Raw genomic sequence first — 15,000 nt, 5'->3', positions numbered from 1 at the left:
ACATTTAAACTTGGCCCATTTCATGACTATTTTGTTGGGAGAGGGTGGGGGGGCAAATAATGTTGGTCTGCTGAAGGGGGGGGCCAGAAAGAGTTTGAGCACCACTGCTTTAGGCAGACTATATTTGAGCAAGGCTTTTTCTCTCCATGTGCATCCCATCTTTGTGATTCAACTCGCAACAATGAATGTTATAATTCCGTGGAAGCACAGGCAGATGTTACAGTGGCACCAGGTAAGTGTAGAGTTCCAATAGTGGTTGGCAATAAGGAGACGGAGAGTAGGTTCGTTCTTCACAATTCGGGTATCCTCTTTATTAGGAACACACCATAGAGCAGTTAGGTAAATAAGAGTACTAAACAATAGAGAGCAATAGGAGAGAATACAAGTCACCGCAGCACTTGTCTCTTGGTACCGCCGCGTACTGGTTCTGGAGATTGTGTGAAGAGCCGACGAGGAACAGAGAAGACAGGAGTTATTTAAGGGCAACATACCAGACATTCCACACGTTCCACAGAGTGACAGCCAATCCCAGGTGACAACCAATATTACAATCAAAGGGGAGGAAAGTGACAGGTGACAGGATGGTAGCCGGGATCTCAGGTCAACCAGACCCGAGAACCCAGAACGTTACAGGCAGACACAAGTGGTTTTCTTGCTACTGGTTTATTTGAAGGCTTCTGTTTAACCCAAATTCACCAGTAACAAGGAAGCCACTTGTGTCTGCCTGTGCTTCCAGGGAATTATAGTGAAAACTCGTTGGCTGCAGGCTACAAAAAAGGGAATAAAACAGTCACACGCACCTGCTTCTTTCACCTCAGAAACATTGCAAAACTACGCACCATCATATCTCACTCTGAACTAGAACTGTCCGTGCATGCTTTTATTTCCTCTAGGCTTGACTACTGCAACTCACTTTTCACCTGTCTCACCAAATCATCCACAGATAAACTACAAATGGTCCAAAATGCTGCAGCCAGGCTACTCACAATGTCAAAAAAATCATGCCACATCACTCCCATTCTGGTATCCCTGCACTGGCTCCCGGTACACTATAGAATTCACTTCAAAGTCCTCACTTTCACTTTCAGAGCACTTCACGGTCAGGCCCCCATCTACATCACTGAACTCATCCATCCCTACACCAACACCCGCTCACTCAGATCTGCCGATCAGCACCTCCTGGTGGTCCCCAGGTCCAGGCTTAAAACAAGGGGTGATCGAGCCTTCCAGGTGACAGCACCAAGGCTCTGGAACGCTCTCCCCCGGGACCTACGAATTGCCCCCTCTGAGAACTCTTTTAAAAAACAATTAAAAACACATTTGTTCAGACAGGCTTTTGGTCATGCATAGGCACTTTTTCTTGTCCTCACTGTTCTATAGTTTTGTTTTAATTAGTGACTCATGATTTTATCCAAATTATTTTATTCTACTTTTTCTATCTGGTTTCACTGTTTTTAACTGCTGTTTGTTGTTGTTGTCATTTATTTCTGATTTTGTTTTTATTGTGTTTTTATATTAAGCTGTAGTGTAAAGCACCCTGTGCATTCGTGCTGTGAAGGGTGCTATATAAATAAAGGTCATTCATTCATTCATTCATTCATTCATTCATTCATTCATTCATTCATTCATTCATTCAATAATCTTCAGTCTTCAGTTTCCTTATAACCATTGCATGAATTCAAAATAGCCAGCACCTTTCATGCATGCTGCTTTCTTGCAGGTGTCACTTTTCTTTTGTCTTAATCACGCAAAAGCAGCCCAACGGCGCTTATACTGTACATAACTTTGAGCTGAGACTTCAAAATAAAAGTTCTATTACTCGTAGTAAATTAAATAATGTATACTATAAATACAAAATGCAACTTAAATACATGCTCAATGATGACATTAGGCTTAGAAAACCTAAACAAATTATACAAATTATGTAAACCATATAATGGCAGCAGTTACAAATGTACTTGAGGCCAGTGGTGTAGTCTAGTCAGAAGATGTATTCCTTTTCACTGACTTGAGTGATTGTTTACCCAACAATATTGTAGCACTCCAACTCACATTCAACACGGAGCAGCCAGATGCACGATGGAACTCACTATCAACTAGGGCTGACCTTGATTAATCGAATAGTCGACTAATCGATCAAAAGGAGCCGTAGTCGACTGCCAACCTCTTAGTCGAATGCAAAACAAATTTAAAAAATATTTGGGGGATCATTCTTTCCAAAAGCAACGAGGCCTAGTACGCTAATGGCGCGCATACTAATAATAATAATAATAATCTTCATTTATATAGCACCTTTCATACACGGAGTGCAGCTCAAAGTGCTTAACAGAGACACGTCTTCTTTAAACAAGTCAAGAAGGGGAAAAAAAGAAAAAATACATAGTAACACAGTAAGTCAAGAAAAAACAAGAATACCATAAGGTCCATAAGCTCAAAATAAATGCATGCATGCAACACTCCCAGACGTACCCCATGCGAAGGTAATGAAAAACTCACTAAAACCTAACAATAGGAAAAAATGCTCCACAGGCAATGTGGAGGAGAGAAACCTTAGAAGGGCCAATTCAAGGGGGGATCTCCCTTCTTAGATGTCGGTGATATTAGTGTTGCATGTTGCATTAAAAAGAGGCGAACAGCTGGTAAGCATGCACCCATGTGTGTAGTGAAACACAGATGAGTGCATGCGATAGCAACTGAACATTTTGAAACATTTTATATAGAGCTGATAGTGACTGAACAACTGAACATTTTATAAGATTAAAGATAGATAGCGGCTCCAGTCTAGGCAGCAGGGGTGCATCCTCCCGGGACGTTCCACACTCCGGCCACCACTCCGAGACAGCCGAAGACAGGGAGACAGGAGGCGACGCAGAGAGGGCCGCATCCCCCGGGCCATCACGGGACGTCGAACACTCCGGCCACCACCACGAGACAGCCGGAGACAGGGGGGCACGCAGAGGGGCCAGCAGGGGTCGCATCCTGGGTGGGCGTCATCACGGGACGTCCAGCACTCCAGTCATCACTCCGGCCGGCGATAGGGAGACAGGGGGGCACGCAGAGGGGGATCGCATCCTGGGTGGGTGTGGGTGGGTGTCACTCCAGGACAGCCACCCACAGGGAGACAGGGAGACGGGAAAGGCGTTAGACTGCATGCATGATTGTGATGGTGATGGGCAAACATAGCAATAGATACATGTGGTAGCATATATGAATTAAGCATATTTTGTGAATACAATAGAACAGTCAGTTTTGAGGAATTGCCTCCTTGTAGGTGAGTGACACTGCTGGCCCGATGAGACTGACCGCGCAGCATGTCAGGGACAGAGAGTACAGATATGAGAGCCCTTCTGTACGTTTTGAGGGGTTGTTTCCTTATAGGTGAGTGACAGTGCTAACAGTGCTGACAGTGCTGGCTTGGAAAAACCCGCCCGCTCAGCATGTCAACAAATTAAAACTATTTCATATTTTCTTTTTACTTGGGATTTTAAAATCAGCTAAAAGCAGACCATCTGGGCCTCTCACGGACCATCTGGGCCTCTCTCTCTCACATACCATCTGGGCCTCTCACGGACCATCTGGGCCTCTCACGGACCATCTGGGCCTCTCATGGACCATCTGGGCCTCTCATGGACCATCTGGGCCTCTCATGAGGCTAACTGACTAAGAAAACGGGCACAGAGACACTGACAGAGGATTTCACCCGTCTAATGAACACACTAAAGTAGACAAATATCAAGATGTATCCATCAGTGGACCAATTGCATGCTTTCGCAGAGGACAAGAAGCCTTCAGTCGACTCTTTCAGACATTAAGCACCCCCCACAGCCCAAATGGAATGATACAAAAAATAAATATATATATATATATTTATAATATATATATTCTTTTTGCATTCGGGGTGGTAGTCCGGCGAAATTTTGGCCAATCAAAGTCGACTATACAAATCCTTAGTCAGCGACAGGCCTACTATCAACTATCAAATAGAAATGCTGTAAAATATGAGAGCTTTCAAGAGTGTTGAAAGCAAGCTGAGTTATGTCCTCTACCGTTAACTTAGTGGATCCTCCTCTTGGCTTCGCTGACTCTAAATTCCTCTGGAGACTCCTTGCTCGCTTTGTGACATTCTTGAATGTCTGTTGATTTTCTTTGCTTCTGAGGTTCATACCGGCTACTTGCTGTGTTCACATTAGACCAACAAGTAATGCAATGTGCTAGACAAGATTTTCAGAGTTGAGTAGTGGCGATATCATAGCAAATCTTCTAGTGGGCATACTACCTGCACATCACGTAGACTACACCACTGATTGAGGCTAGATGACCGACAGTGATTGTAACTTTTGGGGTTTTGCTCTCTTCAGGGAGCAAAGCCCTGGCGTTACCTGAGGGTGGTATGTATGTCTATTCAAGAGAGTTTTGAAAAGCAACTTGAAAGAAGCTCTATTGTGCTATTATTATTTGAAAACTGATGAACTATAGAATTTAGGGTTCAGTGCCTTGCTCAAGGGCACTTAGGCACAGGATGGTGGGCACCGTAGATGTAATACCAGCCACCCTTCAGTCACCAGCTCACAGCTGGAATACACCCTCCTGTCAGTGGCAGGGATCGAACCAGCGGCCTATTATATCTATGAAGTGTTTGCTCGTTTCTTGCAGTTCAAGAATGTGGAGGACACGGAGAGGAAGAACTGGGACGCCTTCCACCCCATCCTGGTGGCCGAGGGCCTGTTCGCCTTCGCCAACGTCCTCAGTTACCTGCGTCTCTTCTTCATGTACACTACCAGCTCCATACTGGGACCGCTGCAGGTAGGAAGGGGGCGCGTTTACACCTTTCAAAAGGAAGGTTTATACGTGAGAGAGAGATGTGGTTCATCTGAGGACATTTTGTCCTTTGTTTTTGGTCCGAAAACTTAAATAAAGTACTAATCGACCATAGGAAAAAAGGTACATAATGTACGTTATGTTATAAGTAATGCCATAAGTAATATATTTACATATTGTATACGTATTTATTTATGTATTTATGTTTTGTATCTGCAAAAGTCAGAAACAAACACAGCAACTGGGAGTCGAACCAACAATGATTGTGGTCGTGGGTGAGTGCTCTCGCCTCTAGACTAAACCAACCACCCACCATGATACAAACACAGCAATACTATGATGATGATTATAGGTTAGTTTTAACGTTCACTTACGGTTATGGTAGGACTGCATACCTTTTTTGCAAACCAAAATACTATACTTTATACTTATAGCACATGCATAAGCCTGGTCTCTTTTGAGAGATAACATTCAGAAGTTTATGATACAATAAAGAAAGATCACTTTTAGTGCTAATGAAATAGAGTAACATAGGTCTGAACTTGAGTTGTAGAAAAACTTGTTACTCAAGTTTTTCTGTAGTTAGTTAGTTAGTAGTCCAGAAGTAGTATTTCCCCAGAAATTCGTATGGCTTAAAAAACTCCCGAGATCCATAGCCTGAAGGCTTTCAGCAAATTTCATAAAGATCCGTTCAGAAATGAGTGATTAGGAGTGATTTTGGTAAACTGTGTACAAAAAAAAGCTCACTTTTCTCATAGACTTCAATTCATTCTGCGTTTTTTCTCTTCCTGTTTTCGCTTGTGAGTTTTTCACCTAGATCCCTGATTCGTACATCCCCAGGTGGGATATCATTGGAAAGCCACACTCATTGGCTACAACCCTGTCCAATCATTTTCGAGATCGCCAAATGATTGACGGAAATAGAGCCCCAAGAGTCGGGAGTAGTATTTGCACAATATCGTGTACTTTGCGCAAGCCTCAAATATCGGCATGTAACTCAAGAACCGCTGAAAGGGCTATCGACAGGCAACAAATGGGGCTTTAATTCGATATATATAATATGCACACCCGAGCCACTAGAGGTCGCCAAAGTGCCGGTGGGCAAATCATCCTCAAAAGGGCCCACATGTGCTTGCAGCGCAAAAAACTAATTTAAACGGGTAGTATCTATAATGCTGTCAAAAAGCAACCTCTAGGCAAAAGAGCCCTGCTTGGTATTGCACTTTGTTTACATTTATTTTGTTTTGGTCTGACGTGTGGGCTGAAGTTTAATAATAACTTATTATAACGTGGATTTCTCCACACCCCTCTTGGCAGAGAGCCTGATGTGTGGCCAGCAGTAGCAACCTCTACCTTATCCTCAACTCCAACCCACACATAAGACCAAAACAAAAAAATGGAAATATAGTGCAGTGCCAAGTGAGGCTCTTTTGGCTAGAGGTTGCTGTTCGACAGCATTAGCATTTAGAACACAAAGCATGCATGCCAACTGTCTCCAAGGACACATTATAATCACGTTTTAAAGGTGCTGTAAGTGGTATTTTGTTGTTACAATAAGTGGTGTATATGTTAAAGTAATAGCTCTACATTCTGACAGCCATTACTAATATAGATTGTCTGGCCAGTAACATGTGTCTCCCAGTCCCTACATACATTTTCTGGAGTACAGGTCCTTCCCACTTTATCCAACTCAGGAGAAAGAACTCCACACTCGACAAAAATAATAAATAAGAACTTTATAAGCTAATAATGTGCTTGAACCAAGTAAAATAATCTACCAGTGCAGTAAGCAAATTGGCCATGGTAAAAAAAAATTATGACTGAAAATATCTAGCGTTCTCTCTCCTGATTGGATAAAGTGGGAACTATATTCCAGAAAATGTCCAGAAATACTTCCTGTTTACTGCAGAGTAGAGGAACTGGGAGACCCATGTTACTGACCAAGCACTCTATCAGTGATTGCTGTCAGAATGTAGAGCTAATTTAACATGAATTTTAGCAACAACAAAAAAACACTGTAAGTGGAAATCAATTATTTAAGTGGGTATTTAGAAAATCTCTCTCCACACACTTTTGTGTGTATTCTGCTTGATAAATGAGGCCTGTTCTATTTCCCCCCCTAACTTTTCACATTTCTCCATCAAACACAATAAGTGTTGTTTAGTGTGAGTGAGAATGGAAGAGGGGGGGGGGTGGAGAGGAGGGGGAGGGGAGGGGAGGAGGGGCTCAGCTCTGAACTGGTTTTCCACTCATTAACATCTATCTACTCAGTTGTCATGAAGGAATGGCCACGAGCTCTGTTAAACTTTTAATCTGTTCTTCAACTCTATGCCCATTTGTTCCAGTGTATGTACACGGACACACACACGCACATATTCTTGTATAATTATACTTGTGAAGACTATTGACTACATTCCGTTGACTCCCATTAATTCCCTAACCCCTTACCCTAATGCGCAATTCACACCACCAGTTGGAACAATTATTTTACTCAAGTACACCCCCATTCATTATTATGCGGTGGGTGTACTTCGGTACAAAAAATAGTTCCTACATGAAACTGCTCACAACAGGGTCTGTGGATTATCTTGAGTAACTGGTTCATGGCTTCTGGAAAGAGACGTTGCTTTTGAGTTTTTCAAATGTATTTTTTGTAGTTTTAAGTGCCACAAACCAAGTGCCATTCACCTCCATTGTATTGGAATGACGGCAGACATCTCTATGCCAGATATCTCTACACCAGATATCTCTACACCAGATATCTCCAAAACTAGGCAAATCTCACAGAAACTATCTGAATGGATATATAGCACTCCGGTGTAAAGGGAAGGGGGTGTACTGCCCCTTTAACTCAATCTGCGCCATTCACGTATATACGTGTTTGCTCGCCAACCGTTGAACGCCAATCACGTATATACGTTATTTGGTACGTTTTCCTTTATTTTTTATTTTAATATTATATTCAGTGTCACGGACCTCTATGTTACCGCTAAAAGCCATACTGAGACCCAGAGAGTGCAGTACCGGCCAGATCCTGCTAGGTGGCAGTATCGCCCACCCTTTGAAACCCTGTTCCAGACTGTGTGTCACATCTAATCTCGTCCGGGCGGAGAATTTTGGTCCAGGCAAGTCTAGCGTTCACCCGAGCACATTGGAACACACCCATGGCCCCTCGATGCATGTGTTGTGCCAGATTATGTCGGGGACCCGATGGACATCAATACTAGAAATCGCGATCAGACAATTGGAATATTCTTTTTGGAATAACCCCGATCAAAGGTAAGGACTATCTGACGTCAATTCCACCTTGATCCTACAATGATTTCATATCGATCCAGCCGATCAACGTATGTAGTGTTCAAAACGAATGCCGAAACATAATACCTATTATATACTTTTGATTTGGAAACAGTAGCATGTCCAGGCGAGTAATGCTAACGCATTTAGCAAAATTCACATATAGCTCCATAATGCAGTTCCAAGGAATTAGCCCGGATCACTCTGAAACTATACAATATTCATGACGGGATAACACGCGAACGTATACATGAAACAATTTATTATTTTTTACATACAACGAGGGATCAAATGAGCCATAGTATTGTCTCCATAGCTATAATATAGAATATAGATATAGCCCTGCAAACACTGCGACGCACAGTGAAAATGCCTGTTTTAAAGCGTGGCGCATTTACTACAGGATGAGGATAATAGCTGGCAGAGAAAGAGTTAAGCATTTACTTATTAGCAAGTGTTTTAGTAGTTGGTACAAAAATAAGGGAATTCAGTTAAAAGTTTTGTCTCGTGCCGTCGTCACAAAACGATGATTTCTGTCTGGAAGCTGCTCTCATCATTGTTCTACTGAAAGCTGTTATAAGTTATGGAGTAACGTTGCTCAACCCTTCAGAGGACGGGACACTGGGACAGTTACAGCAGCTGGAGAGTCCACTGCTGTGGCCAGGCTCCACGTCTAACCTCAACCCTTACCTTAAACTGACCCTAAACATAACCCATATTCAATTCAAACCTGTATTTATTCTAGAATGTGTCCTTGGGGTTTTCCCTAAAAAACAAAGAGGAAAAATCTGACGGTTGGACTTTGGAATAAATAAAAAAACACAGATCAAAATGAAAAACAGTCACAGACTGAAGCAGGGACATTTGTAATCATGTTTTCAAACTGTCCATAGGTTAGTGGGGTATTGATTTCTAGAGAGAGTTGAAGATAATTCCAAGAGGCTTAGGCACAAAAGGTTGACTTTCCATGTCTGCACTCTGGGGACCTGGAGCATCAGCCAGTCATTTGAGCGCGTCAGATAGGGTCCATAGTTCCAATCTAGCGACATTGTGATATAAGGTGGTCATTTCCTGGCAATCGCCTTAAAGATAAATAGATACAAATGTTTATTTCACCTCTTTGCCAGAGAAGACCAACCCACTTTATCATACAGGATGCAGTGGTGAGTACCATATTGTAATCTATCACCATTGGGCGGCACGGTGGTGTAGTGGTTAACACTGTCGCCTCACTGCAAGAAGGTCCAAGGTTCGATTCCCACTTGGGGACCAGGTTTCCGCGTTGCCAGGTACCCAGGTGGGGGATCTCCCAGGCCTTTCTGTGTGGAGTTTGCATGTTGTCCCCGTGCTCGCAAGGGTTTCCCCCCCGATAAAATAAACCCAATGGAAAAACATGCACAACAGATCGCTGTCGCGTCCTTGACGAAGACGGGCAGGAGCACTTGGATTGGTCCCCGGGGCGCGGTACCTCGCCGACGCCCTGTCTGCTCCCGGCTGCCCTTGGGGGGAAGGACGACGGAAGGGGTTAAGCGCAGAGCTCAATCGCATCGGCGACTGAGAAAAAAGACAATGCATGTGTGTGTGTGTGTATTCCAGTGTGTGTGTGTGCCGCTCCCATTGCATGTCCCAGTTTGTTGCATGCCGAATAAAGACCTCTAAAGAGGTCCTGCATTATTATTATTATTATTATTATTATTATTATTATTATTATTATTATTATTATTATTATTATTATTATTATTATTATTATTATTATTATTATTATTATATTATTCACCAGTAATACACCTGAGAGCAGAATGATATGCCGTGTCTAAAAGTTTCAGAGTAGAAGGAGCAGCACTTCTATAAATCACATCTCCATAATCCAGGACAGATAGAAAAATGCTTCAACAAACGTCCTCTAATCATTGGGAAGCTGGTTCTGTTCCTGTACAAGAAGCAAATTTGCCGCAATTTACTGGCAAGACTGTATCAGGGGTTCTTAAAGTTTTGATGACTGAGGACCAATTTAGGGAACCCATTGGCTCCTCCATCTCACTTCTCACGAAAACGTCAAACTAACAACACTAACCTTCAATTAATCCAATATAAGGTGTTACACAGAGTACATATCACACAGCACAGGATGTTTCAAATGGGATTTGCAAGCACAGATGTATGCTCCCATTGCACCCTCAACACCCCAGACAACTATTTCCATGCCACCTGGCTCTGCCCACCTGTTCAAGACTTCTGGAATTCCGTCATCAATACACTATCCCGGGTCATGAGCTGCAGCATTCCTCTCTCCCCCTCCCTCTGCCTACTTGGGGATACTACTGCTATCAATTTATTCGTCCAGAACACCAAACCCCTACTCGTTTCTCTAGCTGTTGCCAAGAAAACTATCCTCTTAAACTGGAAGACAAGAAAAAATGTGAATACTGGGCAATGGTTGGGCCTTCTCTCAAGTTACATATCACAGGAAACCAGTGGCGGCCCGTACTATCTACTGTTGGGTGGTCGCAGGGGGTTCACGTTAGGTCGAGTTGAAAATGTAACGTTAATAAATGCTCTGGAGCAATCTCTCTCTCTGTCTCTCGGATCAATCCAATAAAATAATTAACACATGTATATGTTGTCATTTTAAACAACTCACCATTCATTCATTCATCCATTATGCATCAGCAGCAGCTAAATTAATGTTATAGTTCACAACACAGCAGCGCATTTTGAATCGATATTATCATCTCAGCAAGCACCGCCAATACTTTCCGTAGCCGCATTTCTCGGAGACACAGGAACACAGCATCGCTGTGTTGAGAGAGCGAGAGAGAGAGAGAGAGCGAGAGAGAGAGAGAGACTCACTGTTTAGTCGAAACATCCAGGGCAGGGCTTGATAAAGTGTATAATCCACTGTCCCACAGTCCCAGACTGTTGATGTATATCCAGACCACTGTCCAGACTGCATCCGCCATATAGCTTCTTGTTAGCCAAGTGTTAGCACCACACAACACAAGTACTGTGATGATTTCTTTGCCCATTTCCGCGTCGAACAGACTGCAAACTACCTGGCGTTCTATCGCCATGCTCTAAGACAAACTCTAACCATAACCAACTTTGAAAGAGTGCCTAAGCTTAACCGTCGAAAGAACTTGCCGTCACGCTCTAAGACAAATAGCTGCATCACAACAACACAAGTTAAGGCTACGAAAAAAAACTGACGTCGGCCAATCAGAGAGCGTCTCCGCGAAATGCGGCTACGGAAATTATAGACGCTGCTAAGGCTGCTGGCTTAGACCGCTTCAAATCGCGCCCGGCTTCCATCATAATACATCATATTTCAACGCACAGCGTGTTACGCACTGATTGGCTGCGACGGATACAGCGATGAAACAGTGCACGCCGTGCACGCGCACTCAGAGCGCTATTGCGTCTAGCCCGAGACGAGAGAAATAAGGCTAGGAGAAATGAGGCTACGGTAACGGAACGTGAGTCACTTCCTGTTCAGGAAAACGATTATTTATATTTGATATTATTAACATTATATTGTGCATTGGAAACACAAACATACTTAAAATGAGTAAATATTATTCATTTTAAACATGTTTATATTATTTATAGGGCTATAAAACAAAAAACTAAAAAAAAAGATTTCTTGTTCATCTCTCTTTTAACCAGGGTTAACCAGGGGGGGCGGCGCCCGAGCGCCCCTAGTGGCGAGCCGCCACTGCAGGAAACAATCTCAACCGTGGATCACATCGAAGTCTCACAATTTAATAACATCTGGGAATTGCTTGTGGATAATCTAGGCTCCTAATCATAGGAGATTGACCTGTGAGCCATCCACTCCATAACCCACCCTTCTCTCAATCCCCCTTTTCACCCGCTACTTTACTTACTCCCCTCTCTGCCCCCCCCTTTCCCTTGTCATGTGTATTCGTTGTTGTCCTTCATTGTCCTTAGTTGTAATTTGTTTGTCAATGTCTAGTCTGAGTTCCCCCCCTCCGAGAGGGCAATGAAATATATTTTTTAAATATTTTTCTTATTTTACTACACTTTTTATTTAATTTTGTACTGTAAATTGTTAAAACGTATAATAAATAATAAAGTTGTCCCCCGAAGAGGGGGGGGGGGGGTGGATGGAGTGCCCTCAAAAAAGGGCCAAAGCAGATAAGCAGATGGAACTGCGTGCAACCCCGTCCCATGACCACTGCACCACTGATGGGGCGCTGTTTTACCTTAAAAGCAAAGTACTGTGTGATGTGTGATGACCCAACTCCTCGTCCAATCAACAGTCATCTCCCGCCTCGACTACTGCAACGCACTGCTAGCTGGCCTCCCGGCCACTGCCACCAAGCCTGAACGCAGCGGCCCGCTTGATCTCAAACCTACCGAAGTCGGCCCATGTCACCCCACTTCTTAGGGACCTGCACTGGCTCCCCATTTCTGCATGTATCCGCTTCAAGGCCCTCGACCTAGCATACCATGCGGCAAAGGGAACCGCTCCCGCCTACCTCCGGTCAATGGTCTCTAACTACACACCCTCAAGACCCCTACGCTCTGCATCTTCTGGCCGCCTCAGACCTACTCCTATCCAACCCCCGGGAGGGTCATCAAAGAGAAGCCGCCTATTCTCAGTCCTTGCCCCACAATGGTGGAATGAACTACCCACCCCAGTTAGGACAGCCGAAACACGTCCAATCTTTCGCCGTCGACTAAAGACGCACTTCTTCAACCATTATCTGAAATAATGAAAAAATTATAATAATAATCTAACCCTAACTAACCTTACTGTCATGCACTTGTCCTAATAAACTAACCTACACTGTAACATGCAACACTTTGATGAACATTGTTACTCAGCTGATAGAGTTGTACCCTTCCTGATGACCAAAGCTCGTACAGAACTTGTAAGTCGCTTTGGATAAAAGCGTCAGCTAAATGACTAAATGTAAATGTAAATGATGTTGTAGGGTGGTTTAAAACTATATTGGAACGGGCGCTCCAGTAGCACACCACATAGCGCGCTGAGTCGCGAAGCGGTCCCCCCGGGTTCGTTTCCCAGACCCGGTGGCCATATGCCGCATGTCTTCCCCTCTTCTCCTCCCGTTTCACCCTCTCTCCTCTGTCGGTCCTGAGTGGCCAAAAGGTCCTGCGTGGCCAGAAAAAGCTGAAAATGCTATAAATAAAAGTAAAAAAAAATTAAAAATTAAATCCGTCTAATCCCGGCAAGTTAAGCTTAAAGCCAATAAGCATATCTTGCAGACCCTAAAATGTACAACATTTAGAGGAAATGTCATAAGCATCCTTGGACAACCTTCTACACCACTGGTTCTTGTTTGGGTCAATGCCCCCCTATCTGACGTCCATGTTCCATAATGCCCCCCCACCCTATCTGACGTCCATGTTCCATAACGCCCCCCCCCCCCCCCCTATCTGACGTCCATGTTCCATAACGCCCCCCCCCCCCTATCTGACATCCATGGTCCATAACACCCCTCTATCTGACGTCCATGTCCTATAACGCCCCCCCCCCCCCCCCCTATCTGACGTCCATGTTCCATAACGCCCCCCCCCCCCCCCCCCCTATCTGACATCCATGGTCCATAACGCCCCCCCTATCTGACGTCCATGTCCCATAACGCCCCCCCCCCCCCCCTATCTGACGTCCATGTTCCATAACGCCCCCCCCCCCCCCCTCCCCTATCTCATGTTCCATAACTAAATATAGGTTATAAACATAAATGTTTCTATTTGGCTCAGTTTGTTGGGTCAACACCTGTCAGTGTTGTGTCAAATGAAGGCTTCTTTTGAATAATGAGACCCAATAAAACCTTCATTATTATAATAATTCAGATTTGTACTAATTTAACTTTTTACTACCAAGTGTGTATAAATTAAACATTACAAAAGTGACACTTCCCCTGTATCTGTGTATCTGAAGGGGTGTTGATTGTGCTTCACTGCATGCAGGCTCCTCTCTGGCTCCAGTCAAGTTGTCGTCCTGATATTAAAACAATGATAAATAAATTAAATAAAATAGCACCCCCTCTTTGAGCATCTCAACTCCCCCCTTTAAATAAATTTGCAGCCAGCGCCTAGTCAGACCCTAGTCTACACAATAGTCTTTGTTAGTGGGAAATTGTTTTCATATTGTGTTTTTGTCCATGCATTGTCTGCTGGTAAAAACAAAATGATGTATTTGTGCATTTGTGGCTGGGTTGGTGAGGCCTTTAAAACAACACTTTGAACATGAGTGCTTTTGCTGCTGTCTACCACAACCACAGCGACCAGAGATACAAATGCTAGCTAGCTTTTTGTATATCAAGCTAGAATGCCATCACTAATCTACTAATCTGATACATGTTTGAGGCTTTTTACTTGAGTACTTTGACTGTCCATTTCTGTGAAATAATTGCACTCCTTCACACAGTCAGATAAGATAAGATATTCCTTTATTGATCCCCTTGGGGAAATTAGGGTGCCATAGCAGCATGATGGAGGGGGGAGGGGAGGTACAGGTATGGGCAGGGTAATAGTAGAAATACATAAATATAGGCTGTATGCCTTATTGGTTATATTATACATTACAGTAGTCACTCTGTAATCACATCATGTAATCAATGTAGTCACTTCTTGGTTCAGATTCATCATTGCATGTGACAAATGGGGAGGAGGTCCAGTCAAGTCAAGTTTATTATCCCCTTGGGGTGTCGCAGCAGCACGTGGGGGGAAGGAGAAAAGATGATAATAGAAATAATAATAATAATAGAGTAGAACATAACAATAATAGTAATAGGTGTAACTCAGTAATAGGTACGCAACCGAATCTGTGCATATGCCACCTTCACGAACAAATGAACAGACAGAGCATGTTTGTTTTCTTCTTACAAAGAGAAG

The 15,000-nt window shown here is 43.5% G+C and overlaps 1 protein-coding gene across 1 annotated transcript in view; it reads left to right on the top strand.

Annotated features, from left to right (window-relative positions):
* Positions 1-15,000, top strand: part of trpc1 (transient receptor potential cation channel, subfamily C, member 1) — a gene marked incomplete at both ends in the record, with an annotated part of 85,350 nt that overhangs the window by 56,024 nt on the left and 14,326 nt on the right. Inside the window, one exon of the mRNA XM_084326211.1 lies at positions 4,654-4,803. Coding sequence (XP_084182337.1) covers positions 4,654-4,803 — 150 coding nt within the window. The remainder of the gene's footprint in view (positions 1-4,653; positions 4,804-15,000) is intronic.

The sequence above is a fragment of the Notolepis coatsorum genome (genome assembly GCF_963971535.1).
Source record: "Notolepis coatsorum genome assembly, chromosome: 12".
Classification (NCBI taxonomy): Eukaryota; Metazoa; Chordata; class Actinopteri; order Aulopiformes; family Paralepididae; genus Notolepis; species Notolepis coatsorum.
Note: the sequence above shows the minus strand (reverse complement) of the source record. Positions and strands in the feature narration are given on the sequence as shown.